We start from the raw sequence: 17296 nt of genomic DNA, 5'->3' as shown, positions 1-17296 counted from the left end.
ACGTGGAGCTTATAAATAGCAGAGACAGGATTTGGGTCCCTAGGGACCACACCTAAATGTCATGCTATGTCTGTCGCCTAAGATGCTCTGAGGCATGGGATGTGGGGGCTTGACCTGGCCTGGAGTTCTTCCCTAAGGAAGCAAAAATTGAGCTGAGATTAACTAGGAGAGGATGAGTCAACTAGTGGGAGGGAAGAACACTCTAAGTAGAAGGACTAGCCTATGCAAAGGCCCTTGGTGGCAAGAGAGAAGGTGGCATGCTCTGGGCATTGCGGGAAAGATAGATGAGGCCAGGGGATGAAAGAAGGGGACTGCTACATAAGATGGAGCTGGAGTGATAGGCAGGCCTTGTTGGCCAAGTTAAGAAAAGTGACAGAAAGCCCTTCCAGTTGATTCCATCACAACCTGCAGAACAACACAGGTTCATCTTCTCCAGGAAGGCTCCCTGGATTCTCCAGACCAGGCTCAGTGCCCCCTTGTGTGTGAATCCTGCTGCGGCAGCAGAGCCCCTCACTCACACTGTGTTGTAGTTGCCTCTTAGCCACGGCTTTTCTCACTCCCTTCTAGATTGAGGTTTGAGGAAGAGACACATCTTGTCCTCTCCAGCACCCACAACTCAGTAGAGAACTCAGGAAAGGATAACTGAGGGCTACGGGGTTGAGGGGAGAAAGGGGCTGCTGGGGGAAGGCTGCCTGGGGGAAGTAGAAGTGAATGGGGCCTGGCAGTGGAACATTCTTCTTCAGGGAGGATCAAGAGGCCTTTTCACAAGGGAGAATAATGGAAGAAGCAGAGAAAGCCAAGGCCTTTGAGGGGATGAGGGGCCCCCCCATTTGGTGGGGCTGAGGTTTCTTGTAGAGACAGGGGGGAGATAAGGCTGGAGGGGTCCCTGGGGCCAGGAGGACCTACCCCTGGAGCAGCCCAGGAGCTAGGAGCTCAGGTGTCAGAAGGAACAGAGTCAACCAAAAACCAGAATGGATTCCTGGAGCCATGAGTTTACATCCCTCCACCTGCAAGCCAGGGGTCAGGGATCCCCTGCAGCCTTGGGCATGGTGGCCTCTCACCACCCCCACCCCCCAACCCCCATCTCTAGGAGCCAGGCTGGGGCTTCCATCTCCTGCTAAAAACTCCTTCCTCTCCTCAACATTGCTTGTAGGCAGAACACAGCCTGAGCCCCAGGGCTGGGGGGATGCCTCCTCCCCCTTCCCACTTTGTAAATCTGACTGTGGCATGTGTCCCTGATGGAACCTAACTTGGATCAGAGTCCCAGCGACAAAGGGAGTGTTGGACATGTGTCTCACTTTCTAGCTTGTAGAAGCCACGTCCACTAGAACAAGGCGGAATGGATTCTGAAGGCCATCGAGTGCATCTAACACATGATCCGATAGGTTTGTTATGATGCATTCATTAAGAAACTTGGCACAGCACCTGGCACGTCAAACTCTCTCTGTAGATGGTAGCTCTTGTAATGGGGACACCAACGAGCGCTGCCCAGCCCTGCCCACAGAGCCCCAGCAGAGACAGTGGCTGCAGAAGTGCACTACTCTGTGCAGTGCTGTGCACAATGCTGAATGTCCTCCTGCTGGTCCCAGCTGCTGGTGGCCTTATTATTATAGCAGACCTGACAGTGAGGTGGAACCCCAGTCCACTCACCCCGTGCTGGGGCTTCAAGGGTAGCTGAGGGAGGAAGACCAACCTCGGTCCTGGGAAAAGGATAGCAAAGGCGGCAAACCAACATTTACAGTGCTCATGAGTTACACAAGAGTCTCCTCGTACTATCTCCTTTGACTGTCATAGCTCCCCTGGTGGAGGCCGTACAGACATGATTATACCCATTTTATGGAAGGAAAAACTGAGTGGCAGTAGGTTAGGTTGCAGTTAATAGGGCTAGATGCCAGTTTCCTGACCCCCAAATCATATATCCCCTCTACTCCATGCTGTGGCTTAGGGAGAGAGACCTGATAACCCACGGTGTGTAGGTGGGGCACGGGGACAGGGCCAAATGAGTGACTCATGCTGTGCAAATATATCCAAATCACATTTTATTATTCCCTGCCCCTGAGTATGGCCCTGGGTGAAGGACTGTCTGTCTTTCATTGAGGCTTACCACATGTTGGTCCTTGTGGGAGAACCACAATGACATGGGCTGCCATCAAGGAACCTGTGGAGTTGGGGGTAGGGGGAGAGCTAGTTGCTCACATCCATGGAAAAGCCAAGGAGTTCCAGGCAGTGATAGCAAAGGCCAGCTGTGTAAAGAGGGTGCGGACTAGGTGCAGCCCAGGGCTGCTCACTGGAGGGTGGGAGGCTTAGGGGAACAGGATTTGAGCTGGACTCAGGTGCTGCAAAGACCCCAGCCAAAAGACCCAGGGTGCAAAAAGTGGTGAAGCTCAGAGAGACACAGAGACGGGACAGACAGCAGGCCTGGTGCCCCATGAAGTGACCAGGCCAGGGACCTCAGGCCCAGGGAGAGAGGCAGGAGTTTGAGGATTCAAGTGAAGGGGTGGTGTGGGCCCCTGTAGACCTCCAGCCAACCTTCTGCAGATTCCCACAGAGCCGAGGGAAAGGGGAGGTCTCTCCAGAGCATAATGTAAGGACCAGTGTCCTGAGCTGCCGGCTGCGGTAGGATTTAAGTGGCGCTGAGCTACTTTCCTGCATGGGCCACATCTCCTCATCCTCCTTCCTTTTAGGAGGAATCAGAAAATCTTTTAGATCTGCAAGAATGCCTTATCTAGATGCAGATAATCCTGGGAACCCTAAGCCGGTGTTTCTCTATCTTGGCTGCACCTAAAAATGGAGTGGACGTTCTCATTCTTAAAGTCTGGAGTGGGGCGTGAGTATCTGGATCTACGAAACACCTTCTCGGGGATCCCAGTGTGTCCTACCCCCGAGCCCCAGGCTGAGGAATCACCAATCCAAGCCTGAGAGCACTGAAGGGGGAGCCAGTTCTGATCCCTGTTCCATCACTTTCCCCAGTCAGAGGCAAGCCTCTTAGCCTGCTGATGACCATTTCTTCACGTGTAAATTTGGGCAAAACCCCCTTCACTGTGACAATATGAGGAGACTAAGATTCAGGGTGGTTTAGGGTGAGGAAGATTCGTGGCCAGCTGGCATGGCGGCGGGGGAGGGACATTAACCAGAACCCTCCATGGAGTGACCCTACTTCCCTACTCCCTCTACTCAGGGTCCCCCTGCAAACCAACTGCCAAGCTGGCCCTGGAAACGGGGATGCAGATCTGAGAGCAGGGTGAGTGGAAGGAATATGAGGAGAGACCCAGAGAAGAAGGGGAGGTGGTAAGGTAGGGGGCTGCCCATAGCCAAGGGCTCCAGCTCATTTAAGGTCACAAGCCATGGGAAATCATCTTTCCTGTTGTTAGCAGAAAAGTGATGAAAAGTGTTGAAGCCAGTGAGAAGGCTAGATGGTGGGTGGGGCAGCAGGTGCTCTGGCATTGCAGGGGGGACAGGGTTACAGGACGAGGCGGGGGTGGCCTCCCCACCCAGCTTCTTTCCCTAGGACATGGATTTGGCCTACTGAGATTTGCTTGTCCAACCAAGTTGCAAGCTCTCTGGATCAGTTCCCGAGAACTCACGGGGATGGTGGCGTTGGGCAGGGCCAGGAAGTACAGGCCAGGTGGCTGCAAGCTGTGTCTCTGAGACATCTGGAATCCGTGGTCAGTCTGGCCCTCGGAGAACTATAGAAGCCCCTCATCCTGTAGACAGGAGGCCCAGAGAAGAGAAGCCACCTGCCCAAGGCCACACAGGTGACCCAGAGCCTCAGTCTAGGGCACTTTCCCATGCACCATCCTGACAGCCTTGGCAAGATTCAATCCCTGGACTAGGGCTTGAGCAAGGTCACTCCATTCCTCGGCCCCCTGCCCGACACTGCCAGCCCAGCAGAGGTCCAGAGGGTCTAGGAGGTAGAGAGCAGAGGGTTGTAAAGTGCCCAGGTTAAAAGGCCAGCCCTGCCACTTAATAGCTCCAGGACCTTAGGCAAGTTATTTAACCTGTCCAGGCCTTCATTTTCTTTTGCATCTAGGGAGGACTTTAGTACCCACTGGTACTTGTGAGAATTAAGTGAACTGTAACTCAAATGTAACTTCTATAGTAAGTGTCCAATACATGTTAGCTATTAATAAGCTTGCTCTCCTCTCCCCATCCCCAATTCCCAGGGCTTCCTAGACCATCCTAGCTCCGGGATTCAGGGGTGTTTGGGCTCCTCATGCAGAGGCCTTGGCCTCAAGATGAAGAGAGGGGAGCAAAGCGCTGGCCTGGCTACTGAGGATAGCAGTAGCTGAACCCAGGCCAGGTCTGGAAGGAAGGGGGTGAACGATGGACCAGGAGACTAATAAATACAGAGCTAGTTCTTTTCAAAGCCTTTGTCCACTTGGCAGAGTAAACCTTGTCTAGACCTGGGAGGGCTGAGCCTCCAGCTTCTGCCACTGGAGGCCAGGCTTAGGGAGAAATGGGAAGGAGGAAGGTCATGTGCTTCCCCATCAGAGGGGATGTGCCGCTGAGGAGGGGGCTGAGAATCCTGACTCACCACCATCTCTCCCTGCCCCTCGTTGGCCCAGAAAGCAAGGCTGACATTTGTCTCTGCCTCGCAGGAAGAACAGAGGCAACAGCCACCTACAGGCTGCAGTTTATGGGGTATTGGACAGTCCTTCCCATATTTCACATCTCTCCCCTGGCCTGTTCCAGAACAGAGTAGGTGGCCAGAACCCAGGAATGGTCCAGTCTGGGGCCCTCACCACCATGTCACAGATAAGCTAGTGCCAGTGACAACAGTACAAATAGTGAGCCCTCTCTCTCTCAAGCGCTCCGCAAAGGGTTTTGTGTGAATTCGCTTATTTTGTGTTCACAATAACCTTGTGAGGCAGTGTGCCTATTATCCCTACTTTCCAGGGGTGGAAACCAAGGCTCAGAGAGGTGAGGTCACTGTCCAGGGTCACGTAGCTAGCAGGGGTGGACCTGGGATTTCAGCCCAGACAGTCTGGCTGCAGATGGTCTGCTTCTTCCCACTGCCCTGCTGTGAAATGTCCAATGAGGAGTCCCCTGCTGCCCAGTGAGGAGTCCCCTGCTGCCCCAACCAGCCAGGTGGGCGCCCCTGCTCTATGTTCCTTTATATTCCTCAGATTCCAAGTTTCATTCCTTCCAGTGCTGATACTTTGGTCTCCAGAAAGCTCTCTACTCCGGTTCTTCACACCCAGGAGCTAGAAAGAAGGAAGGAGGAAAGCTCCCCAGAAAGGAGGGTCCAGGCATGATTTAGGGGTGAGGACAAAAGGCCGGGCAATGCTCTGGGTTTCTACCACAGCCTCCCTCATCCTGCCTCTGCCTGCCCCTGAGGATATGGGGTGGAGGGATGGGGGTGCTGAGGTGGGTGCGGGGCTCTCTCTCTTCCCTCTTGTCCTTCCTCACCTCCTTCCCTCACCGGCTTCCCTCACCTGCCCGGTGCTGCCCAAGCTGCACCTGTCCCTGCCCTGCCGTGCCAATGGGTTGCAGCCCACTCTGAGCTTAGATGCTTGCTCCTTGTATCTAGAGACCCTCCCACGCAAAACTGCTGCTGGGGCCCCACTCTCCCAACAGCAGTCCTCTCCCCAAATCCCAAAGGATGGGAACCTCCTGAAGACTTCACATTTGTACTTCCTGGGCCCCGCACAGGGCCTGGCAAGAGTAGATACACCAGGAATTCCTGTTGAATGAATAAATGCACAAACAAAAGAACACACCAGTGATCCATCCTACACTCTAGCCATGACTATTCATTTTCACATTCCCCAAAGCACCACGCTCTGTGCCTCCTCTGGGTCTCGGCCCATGTGGTTCCCTCTGTCCATGCTTCCCACCACACTGTGCCGATCCCACCTCCTCACATTTCAGCCCGGAGGTCACTTCCAGGCAGAAGGCTCCTCTGACCACTCGAGGCAGGCCCACCCCATGGCCCCTGTGTTTACCTGAGCTATCAAGGTGTGCTGGAGTGTGTGGCGACATGTGCCTGGCATGCTTACGTGTCTCCCCAGTGAGTCTGGGAGCCACCTATGGGTGGGAAGAGCTTGGCAGGATGCCTGGTGCATGGTAGGTACTCAGCCCTTCTTTGTGGAAGGAAGGAAAGAAGGAAAGACGAGGAAAGGAGGAAGGGGGGCACTTTTGGAAGAAGTGAATGAATGTGTGGGAGCTGAGCAGAAAAGAGCAGCATCCAGGACTCAGACCTCCTTAGAGCCAGATGGAAGCCAGAGCTCTTCCCAGCCCAGGACCTCTCCCCTTCCCTCATCATGCACAGGATTAGCCAAATAATAAGTTGCACATCCTTTTGGATGTGCTGCAGGCCACCAAGCACTTTCACATTCCTGGCCTGGCTCCTGTCCCCCAGATAGCCCTGACTGGGGCTTCCCAGCCATTCCCCTCCTTTTAGAAAGAAGAGAATCCAGCAAAGGGTGCTGGGTAGCCAGATAGCCATATGCTGAAAGATGAACTTAGTCCCTTACCTCCCGTTCAGTGCAAACTAACTCAAAATGCATCCTCAACTTTATTTTTTTTTCATCCTCAACTTTAGTGTCAGAGCTAAAACTGTATGATTTTTTAGAAGAAAATGGAGAAAATCTATATTCTTATTTTAAGATTTTATTTATTCATTCATGAGAGACACACAGAGAGGCAGAGACACAGGCAGAGGGAGAAGCGGGCTCCCTGGCAGAGCCAGATGCCCAGGGCTGGATCCCAGGGCCCCGGGGAGAAAATCTTTAATAAGACTTCGGGGTAGGCTAAGATTTCGTAGACACCACGCCAAAAGCCCGGTCCATATTAGGACAGCTTGTTAAATTGGGCTTTGTCAAAATCCGAAACTGTAGCGCTCCTGAGATAGCACGAAGGAAACGAAAAGAGGCACAGGCCGAGAAAAGCTATTTGCAAAACACGCGGGTGATGAAGGCTGAGGATCCGGAGCCTAAAGGCGAGGCGGGGAGCCCTGAGGGATGACGCCGCGTGAACGCGGCCTGGGCCCCTGGGTCCCGCGGTCCCTGCACCGCCTGTGCTGTTCTGCAGCTGCAGCGCAGGTGCGCGGAGCCCCGGCCCGCCTCGGCCCCTCCCTGCAGAAGTGCCCCAGGTGAGGGTCCGCGCCCACCCCGGCCTCCCGAGCGCGCACGCGCCGCCCCGGCCGCCCCGGCCGCTCCCTCCGCGCGGGCTCCCCCAGTGGCCGCCGGCAGAACTGCAGCTCGCTGCCGCGGTTGTCCTCGGGCTTCTCTGCCCCGGGGGCGCCGCATTTAAAGGTGCTGTGTCCGGGGACACCCGGGTGCTCAGCGGCTTAGCGCCTGCCTTCAGCCCAGGCCTGATCCTCGAGTTCCAGGATCGAGTCCCACGTCGGGCTCCCCGCACGGAGCCTGCTTCTCCCTCTGCCTGTGCCTCTGCCTCTCTCTCTGTCTCTGTCTCTCTCATGAATAAATAAAATCTTTAAAAAAATAAAAAATAAAGATACTGTGTTCAGTGTAAACCATTATGAGTTTACATTTAGCTGAGCATGCTTGTGTGCCTGAGCTAAGCAGTGACCTGGGGTGGTAAAACCTTGGGCAGCCGAGGCCGAAAGAGGAGCAGAAAAACATAGGCCAGAGGCTCTCCGCTCCAGTTAGAGGCTAATCTGACCGGCGGGGCTGGGGGCTCTTGTGTTGTATTATTTCTGTGAGTTAGCACGGGGAGCCCCAGACCTCCAGGCCACCTCCTGTGTCCGGCACACCAGCACCTTCACCTTTATTCCTCTCTGCATCCTCATCCCCCAAGCTTCTCCAACTCTGGCCAGCGTTCCTCTGTCCGCCCCCCTCCCCCCTCAGCTCTGGGTCTGCTTTTCATTCGACAAGCGCCTACGTGGTACTTCTGTGTTCCAGGCATTGTTCTCCATGACTGACAGATTTTTTTTTTTAAGATTGTATTTATTTATTCATGAGAGACACAGAGAGAGAGAGAGAGAGAGAGAGAGAGGCAGAGGGAGAAGCAGGCTCCAGGCAGGGAGCCTGACATGGGACTCGACCAGGGTCTCCAGGATCACACCCTGGGCTGAAGGCGGCGTTAAACCGCTGGGCCACCCAGGCTGCCCTCCATGACTGATGAATCTTAATCCACTTATCCCTCTTGACAGCACTGTGAAGGGGGTACTAGTTACGAACACCGCCCCCCTTTTACAGATGAATAAATGAGGCAGGGAGACCATAAGTAGCTTGCTCAAGGTGGCTAGTGAGCATTGGAACTGGGATTCAGTGCCACAGAGCCCACGATGCCCAGAAACACCCCTGGGTCCTGCAGCACCTCACCTGCCCACCGGAAAATGGAACCTGAGACTTCCCAGGACAGGACTTCCCTTACCACCCTCTCAGGCCAGGGGATGGGAGAGACATCTTCCTTGCTCCTCTTTGTGATTTCCAGAGTCTTCTTCCTTCCTCCTTCCTCCTGGCTCCTTGGACCTAAGGTATCAGCCTGAACATCCCACTCCCCGTCGTTGGTACAGGGGAGTTGGTACAGGCACCAACTATCCTGAAGCATCACCAGGTCAGTCTCCTCCTTCCCAGAAGAGTTCAGCTCCTGCCTCACTGTCACACCAGTATTCATCTGGTCTCCATTCTTACAGATTTCTGTATCCACGTATCCACAAAGGACATTCCAGCCTCTCAGTTCCTTGACACCACTCCCCCATTCATTCCGTGGTCATGCCCCAGACCTTCTCACTATCTGTAACCAATCCCTTCTAACAGCTTGTTTCCCTGTCAGCTCACAGTCTGTCATGCTCCACAGTTCCACCTCCCTGGACCTCTGACACCTGTCACCATCCCTCGCCCATCTCGTCTCCTTTCTCTCCTTACCTGGCCAGTCATTAAAACTACTCCCTCATATGTAGTTCCAACTCTCTTATTCTCATACTTACCTGGGAAAACCTCTAGCCTGGTTAGGTCGAGCTGTTTGCCTCTTCCACACCTGCAGCCACCCAGTGAGCACAGCTGGCGGAAATGCCTGATGAGTTGGCTGCTCTGGCTATACATTCAAGACCATGAACCTCAGTGGACCCTTCGTGCTGCCTGGCAGTCTTACCACATTCCTGAAATCCATTCACTCCATCACTCCTCTAGACTTCTATTTCTGCCTTTATCCTGTGCTCAAACATCCCACATCTGCCCACCACCAGCATTGCACAGTCACCTTTGAGACCTTGTTCCCTCTGAGGCTGAGAAATAGAAGCCGTGGGAGGGCACGCCCACGAGCTCCACCTGTGCACCTGCCTCTTTCCTGCTGCTGTCGGTCAGTATCCAGCTCTGGGCCAAGGCCAGCTTCTCCACTTGTGAGCCGGTTCCCAGCCCTTCCCACGTCCTCACATTGCTCCAGCAATGCCCCATCTCTCCCACATCACCAGCTTTTAATTTTCTACTGGACCATTCCCATTGGCATGCCACATACTGCTGCTTCTCCCATTATAACCACTTCCAAACTCTTGTTCCTTTTCGAAGGAATCATTTCACACCCACTGGCTCCACATCTCCTGGCATCCTCCTCTCGCACCTGTTCCAGCAAGGCCACTGACTAAACCTCCACATTGCTTTACCTATGGCTAATTCTCAATTGTTATCGTACTTGACCACATCATTACAACTGGTCCCTTTGTTCTCCTAGAGACATTTTACTTAGCTTCCACGACACCACCCTTTCCCACTATTCCTCCCTCCTCGATGGCTGCTCTTCTAGTCTGGTTCCTGTTTCCTCCTCACCTACCTCACCTCCCTGATGGAGCATCCCAAGGCTCAGACTTTGAGCATGCGCTCACTCCTTTGGTGATCCAGTCCTATGCCACTAAGAGTCATCTGTCTGCTGGTGACTCTCACATTTATGTCTCCTGAGCTTCCTTTGAGCTGCAGACTCACGTATCCAGCCACCCACGTGGCATATCCACTTAGCATGCCCAGTACCCAGCTCCTGACCACCCCCTACCGTGCACTATTTGGCTGTTGCACCCAATAACGGCACCTCCACTCTTCCAGTTGCTGGGCCCAGAAACCTCAGTCATCCTAGACTCCTCTCTTTTTGCCCCACCGCCCACCATCCCTTCTATCAGCAAATCTTGGCTTCGCCTTCAAAATACTTCCAAAATCTGAGCACTTCTCACCACCTCCTCTGCTTCTATCCCAGTCCTGGCTTTGGTTACCTCTTGCCTGGCTTGCTACAGATTCCTCCTAATTACCTCTCTGTTTTTACTTGTCTGCTTGCCCTCCCCCATTTATCTTCAAACCACGGGTCAGAGCGATCCCTGTAATACGTAAGTCATTTTGTGCCACTCCTTGGCTCAAGCTCCATCCTGTTCATTCTCCCCTATCCAGCCATATTGGCCTGTTTGCCCTTCTTCAACACTCCAAGCAGCTTATACACCCAGGCCTTTTGCTGTGCCTGCTGTGGGGTTTGCTCCCTCTTCAGGTTTTTGTCCAAATGTCATCCTCCCAGTGAGGCCTTCCCAGTCTCCCTCTTTTCCATTCTAAGCTCGCCCTCACCCCTGTACTGCTTCTCCCCACCAGGATCCTGCAAGAGAGGGGTTTCTCTGTGACCTTTGTTCACTGATGCATCACCAGCATCAGTCTCGCACAAGGCAGCTGTTGCCTAAATACTTGTGGAATGAAGGAATGAATGAATAAGCCTACTTTTCTTGGATGAAAAGTAAAGAGTTCCTAGAGTGAGATGAGGTCTGGAGCCAAAACAAATGATCTTTTAAAACCAGAACGACTTCGCAGATAATCTCAAGCAGCTACCAGTCACTTCCCGTTCTGATCTGTGCTTCCCATTCTTCCCCAAGTCTGGAGAATATTGATGCCCATGACCATGAGCCCTCAATGGATTGGCTCAGGTCCCTGGGCAAGCTGCTGATCTCTCTGGTTCCCGTTCGACATTAAGATAGTGACATTTACTGAGGCACTGGTATGTGTTGGGCGCTTTGCAGCTTTACCTCATTCTGTCCTAGGAACCTTCCTTTCCTAGAAACTGGATCAGAGAATCACAGGATGTCAGACCCTGTCTGAATGGGCATCCCACAAATGCAGTTCTGTTCTCCAAATTGAGTACTTCTACTTTGGGGTCCTACCTGCCTTTGTGAAGTCTGTTCATTTATATGCAAGAAACATTTCACAAAGGTAGAAATAAGAAGATCCATTTGGATGTGCTTTTGCCAACTCTTTTGGTCAAGGGAGCAAATGGTACAAAATAAAAACTCTCCTAGGGGATCCGGGCTCTTCTTTCATCATGGCCCTGGGTGGGTTTGAGGGAACTGCTGGCTGTGGGCCCTGGGTCTGATGGGTACTGGGTACACCTTTCCCCATCACCCTGGTGGGCTTCTGCATTTACAGAGTGAGAGGGCTTCTGTTGTCTGATCTGAGCATCATTTTGTCACCAGGGAGCCCCCAGGATGGCTGTCCCACTGAGCAACCTGAATATGGTAGAAAAGACACGGAACATAACGGATGAATGTTTCCAATCTCGGAGCACTGTCCTGCAGGGGCAGGCCTTTGGGGGCATCCCCACCGTGCTCATCCTCAACATCTTCTTGTGGGTGGTAAGTCCTGGGCTCTGCGGTGGGCAGGGAGGCAGGGAGGGGTACACCGGCCAACTGTCACAAGTGACGCTGGGGGGTCTCAGCTCTCCAAGTGCATACCAGCCCTGGTGGTGGGGACCTCTGAATGTCAGTCACATCCCGGGCAGCCCTGGGAAGAGGGGACCGCAGGAATAGACAGATTCCTAAGATTCCCCTCCATGCGCCACTGTCCAGAGGCCCACCTAGCCAGTGCCCTTGGCCTCCCTTCTCTCTCCCCTTGCTGATTTCTTCACGGAATGTTCTTGTTGGATAGTTCCAAACCTGACACTGATGCCTTCATTCGGCAAACTCTGAGAATCCACTCTGTGCTGGGAAGCTGCTGGGTGCTGGGCATCCAAGAGTTGAGACAAGGCATGGCCTCTACCCTAACAGAGCTGGCCACCTTGTGGGGGAGCCCAGGGAGCTCCTGGGAACCTGGGGGACAGGGTCTCCCCCATGGGGATGCAGAGGCCAGCCACACAGAAGGCCTATCTCTCCCCCCACTTCCCTGCCCTGTAGGTCATCATTTTGGTTTACTCCTTCCTCCGGAAAGCTGCGTGGGACTACGGGCGCTTGGCTCTGCTGATACACAATGACAGGTGAGGGGAGGCTGAGGGTCAGGACAAGTCTGCTCCCCTGGGGGATGTGCTGCCACCACCAGGACACAGCGGGTGTCTTCCTGGCACCAACTCCTGCTCCGGCTCTGACCCTCTTTGTAGGAAGAGAACTTGGTGGGAGGGGCCATCGTCTCTGGACACGAGGCCACTTCTTTCTCAGATCTCAGACTTTCTGGATCCTGTGACTCCCAAGATACATTGGGCACCTGGCAACAGGAGTGATTACTGTCTGTCCCCAGAGCTGTGTGCTTGGCATACTAGCTGAGGCGTGTCTGGTACCGGGCAGGAGGGTCCCACAGCTCTTGGCTGGGAAGCCGGAGTGACAGCAAGGCCTGAGGCCTTTTCTCTCCTTTCCTGCCTCCTTGCTCACTGCTTTTCCTGGCTGCAGCTTGACTTCGCTGATCTATGGGGAGCAGAGTGAGAAGACGTCTCCCTCAGATATTTCCCTAGAGATGGAACACAAGGACAAGGTGAGTGCTGGGGTGGGCCTAGGCCCAGGGGGTTTCTGGCTCCGGGCGGCAGCCCTGCCGTATGCAGGCAGAAGTGGGCCTATTATACTCAGGGGCTTTGCAGCCAGCTACATCCAACCTGGCAACGCGACTGTGGACGCATCCCTCAGCCTTGCCAGGCCTCAGTTTCCCCATTGGAAAGATGGAGCTATTAACCATTCCTACATCCTAGGGTGCCAAGCAAGAGTTCCTTAATTTTAATATGTATATTTTTTTAATTTTAATATTTTAAAAGGATTTTTAAAAGTAATTTTCCCTCTCTTCTCAAGTCTCCAACCCTCATCACAGCCCCCACTCTGAGCCAAGGACTCACCTCCCCCTGTACATAGGAAATCCCTCACATCAGGCAGGGATTCCCTTAACCTCCTGCCACCCAACTCTGCTTGGTGGAGCCCCATCTCCTCTTCCTTCTCTTGCCTGTCAGACGCCAGTCCCCCACCCAAGCTTGTCCATTTGCTTAGCTGGTTGCCATGGTGCCCCTGCTCTGAGCCACACTGTTCTGGGGACCAGGCAGGGGACAGAATGTAGCAAGTCCTGCCTCATGGGGCTTTCTCCCTGGGTCAGACACACCCAGACAGATGCCCATAGGATAGTGGTCAGTAAAAAAATAAAAATAAAAAATAAATAAAATAAAATAAATAAATATAGTGGTCAGTGCACAAACTCCCAAAGGGGCAGGGAAGGCACTACCCCATCCTGGGACAGAGCCGGGGTGTTACAGATGGTGGCGGGGACAGTCATGGCCCTACCACACCCATGCCTGCCTGTCTCCCTCTGCCCCATCATAGCAAAACCAAAAGAGCAGCCTGCACCTGTGCTCTCCACTTCCTCACTCTCACTCCTCGACCCCGTCACTGGGGCTTCCACCCCTCTATCCCACCTAGATAGGTCATCGGTTGTCCCACCCCATGCAGTCTGATGGACTTGCCTGAGTTCTCATTTCATCTGATCTCTCAGAAACATCTGGCCCTGTAGACTGTCCCTGCTTGAACAGGCGCTGGCAGTTGCCTCTGTGACATCAGACTCTCTGGGTTTCCTTCTGCCACCCGCCTGTTCCTCTCTGTCCCCTCTGTGGGCTCCTCCTCCACAGCTGGTCCCAGACCCCCTCCTCGCTCTCCTGGGCAGTGTCACCCATACTCACGGCCTCAACTGCCATCTTTTTGCAGACCCCTCCTACATTTTATCTGTCTCCAACTAAAACTCCCTCTGGGCTCCAGATACATCTATCCAGTGGCCTTCAAAAGATCTCCACACGGATATTGTAAAGGAATTTGGGATTTGTTATGTCCAAAACATGCCACGATATCCCTCCACCCACCTGTTCCTAGATCCCTGGTCTCAGACTCTGCCCACCGCCCACCCAGGTGCACCCCCTTGGTGTGGCCCAGGCCCCCAGGGACAGCCAGTCCATTACCAAGATGTTGATATGGGAAGGTGTATGGTGGTCACTTTCCCAACCTTGTTCCTTTCCAGCTCTCCCCCCACACCTCCCACCAGGCCCCCATCAGTCTCTTGTTGGATGACCAGGGTGGCGCCTAACCAATCCTGCCCCACCCGTTTCCACCTGCATCCAAAGTGATCCCTGTGATTGGGGACACACATTCCCCAGTGTCAACCTTCAGTGGCTTCCTGGTGCTCTTGGGATAAAGTGCAGGTGCCTCGCTGTGGCCTCATGCTTTAGTCTCCTGCCCATCTGTCCAGTCTGTCCTGCTCCTCCCAACTCCCTCGTCCCTGGCCACTTTGGCTACCTTTTAGATCCCCAGAGGTGCCACATCCTCCCCCCACCCCAGAGGGCCTTTCACCTGCTCTTCCCCGTCCCCCTCCCCAGTAGTCCCTCTCAGGGCTGACACACTGGCCCTGTGTTCTGATTTCAGCCCCAGCATCGCTTCCCCAGGAGCCCCATCCTCCCCATGTGGGTCCAGATCTTTTGTTCTCCACCCGTGGAGAATGCATTCTTTTTCTTCAGAGCTTTTTTTTTTTTTTTTTTAAAGATTTTATTTATTTATTTATGAGAGACTCAGAGAGAGGCAGAGATACAGGCAGAGGGAGAAGCAGGCTCCCTGTGGGGAGCCCGATGCAGGACTTGATCCCAGGATCCCAACCTGAGCCAAAGGCAGACGCTTGACCACTGAGCCACCCACGTGCCCCTCCATCAGAGCTCTTAACCCAGTCTGTAACAGCACCTCTCCTACCAGATCAGTCTAGCCTGCTGATCCCCCGGTGACAGCAGCCGCTGACTTGAGCTTGCCCACCGCTGTCCCCGTGCCCAGTCCCGCTCTCCATGCAATGAGCACGTGAGATGTATTTGTTGGAGGCAGTGAGTGAGTAGAACCATATTCCTTCCATCATCATCCCTCCAAGAGACCGGGTCCCATTCCCTGCCAGCATCTGCCCCAAGCTGTGGGGCGAGCCTCAGACAAGTTTGTCTCTCAGAGTCTCTCCATAGAATAAGGACAGTCACACCTACCTTACAAGGTGGTTCTCAGGTTTCTTTTTAGAAATATTACTTGGGTTGGGATTTTTTTTTTTTTTTTTGGACAATGGCAAAAAAGATAATTTATTTTAAAAACCTCTGAGAAATCACGATGGCAACAGTGGGGCAGTCAAACTGCAGAGGTAGAAATGAGACAGGCAGGGTGGCCCCTGGAGGGTGAGGTGGCCCTGGAGGACAACAGCCAGGATGCTGGAGCCTCAGCTGGGCCAGAGTGGCCTGGGGGAAGCGAAGGGGTTGTTACCCCATGTGGTGGGAGTGAGGAGGGTGGGGCCACCAAGAGAGGTGCAATGAACTCACTGCTGTCACTCTGGTCAGCTGAGCTGGCTCCTGGGAGCTTGTGGCCATTGCCTAAAGGGTGGGGCAAGAGGAGAGGCGGCATCTGTTCTTAGGCCCCCTGTGCAGCTGCTCAGTTTTCTGAATGGTTTATGCCTTTCATAGCCGTGATGTACACATAGGGGCATGTGTGTCCTTTGTGAGAGAATAGACAACGATTCCACAGGCTTGCTCACACATCTGTGTCTGTGCAATATTCTCAGGCACGTAGACCACACTTCTATGCATGACCTCTACCCCTGGACAGCCAGTCCTGTCCTGTGTGAATTCCATGATACGCACGTGCCAAGTGTGGTATATACCTTTGCACCTGCTGTAGAAGGGGTGGAAGGGATTCCCAGGAAGGTATATCCTCCACTGTGCATGCCCACTAGGGACCGTCAACGAACCTACTTGCTCCCTAAATAAACCACTCCTGTTTGCCCAAAGGTGGGTGGTGGAGAAAGACCCTCCAGTGCAGGGCAGGTGGTCAGACTTTCAGCCCAGTTCTTAATTTAGCAGTTTTCCCCTTCCCTGGAGACTCTCCCAATCAATGCCATCGGCATGGCTCTGACTCATACCTCGATGTCAGTGGTTTTTTTTTTTTTTTAATTAATTTTTTTAGAAGAGGAGAGGCAGAGGGAGAGAATCCCAAGCAGACTCCATGCTGAGTGCGGAGCCTGATGTGGGGCTCGATCTCACGACCCCAAGATCATGACCCGAGCCGAAATAAAGAGTCAGATGCTTAACCCACTGAGCCAGGAGCCCCCTGCTTTTAGAGAGTGTCCTTACCTTAGTTCCGAGGGACATAATTGGGGAAATGATTCCCCCTGAGGCGGACATCTGGCTGTCAGTCAACCCCAGTACAGGGAAGGGGACTTAACGGGCCTTAAAGCAAAGGGAGCCAGGAACTTCCTTCTGTTTCTTGCTAGCCCAACCCCCATGGCTTCCTTTTGGGAAATACCCCTTCCCCAATCAGTGTGGGGCCAGGGAATGTCAGCCAAGTGGGCCTGCCTGTTTTACTGATTGGCTTGTGATCAGATGTGGTTCAATCAAGAGTTGCAACCTTTTCCAAGATTTTGCTGAATCCTACAGGATCCCAGAAGGAAGCCTGCTCCAGGGCAACTTAACCACCCACTGGATCTGGTGGCTTTTGGGGCCATAGGCCCCTGCCCATCCTCACACACGCTCTTCCCAAGCAGACTTCCTCTCTAGGTCTCCCCTCACCTGCAAGGCTGAGGCTACCTTTCCCCACCACCCAGAGACTCCAGACAGCAAGACCCTGAGAGAAGGGCACAACCAAGAAGACTCTCAGGTGTAAGAGAAGAAACCCAGCTCAAACTAGTGTTGGAAAAAAAAAAAAAAAAACCCACAGCAGTATGTGGCTTAAATCGGGGGAAATTTGAGAAAAGTGGCTACTTTTGCATACAGGTAGATCCAGGAAGTCCAGCAATGCCACCAGGATCCCCTCTCCCGACCTCTCTCCTCTGAGTGGGCTTTTTCTTTCAGATGTGCTCCTGCCCGTGACATTGAAGATGGCACCAAGCCACTGTGGGCTGCATGGTTTTCATTACGGTGCAGGAGCTCAGGCAGAGAGAGACCCCCTCCCACAACACCCTTACTAATCCCCTTATGAGAATTTTGATTGGCCCCACTTGGGTCATGCTCCCATCCATCAACTGACACTGGTGGCAAGACCCCTAGTTCATGGTCAGCGTACCAGGCTGCATGCACGAGGTGGGGGGCATTTTCTGGAAGGAAGCAAGGAGCGACAGACGGAAAGCAGCTG

General features: G+C 53.5%; 1 protein-coding gene across 4 annotated transcripts in view; it reads left to right on the top strand.

Moving 5' to 3' along the window:
* TMEM63C (transmembrane protein 63C) overlaps window positions 1-17296 on the top strand; it is a 104170-nt gene that overhangs the window by 55537 nt on the left and 31337 nt on the right. For 3 of the 4 annotated variants that reach the window (XM_041759992.1, XM_041759993.1, XM_041759991.1), the window contains exons 3-5: window positions 11399-11557; window positions 12095-12174; window positions 12581-12662. In XM_041759992.1, coding sequence (XP_041615926.1) covers window positions 11411-11557; window positions 12095-12174; window positions 12581-12662 — 309 coding nt within the window. In that variant the 5' untranslated portion in view covers window positions 11399-11410. Of the gene's footprint in view, window positions 1-11398; window positions 11558-12094; window positions 12175-12580; window positions 12663-17296 lie in introns of those variants that run through there. The other variant, XM_041759995.1, reaches the window with a different exon arrangement.

Source organism: Vulpes lagopus, chromosome 6, assembly GCF_018345385.1.
Source record: "Vulpes lagopus strain Blue_001 chromosome 6, ASM1834538v1, whole genome shotgun sequence".
Lineage (NCBI taxonomy): Eukaryota > Metazoa > Chordata > Mammalia > Carnivora > Canidae > Vulpes > Vulpes lagopus.
This window is presented reverse-complemented; position numbering and strand designations above follow the sequence as displayed.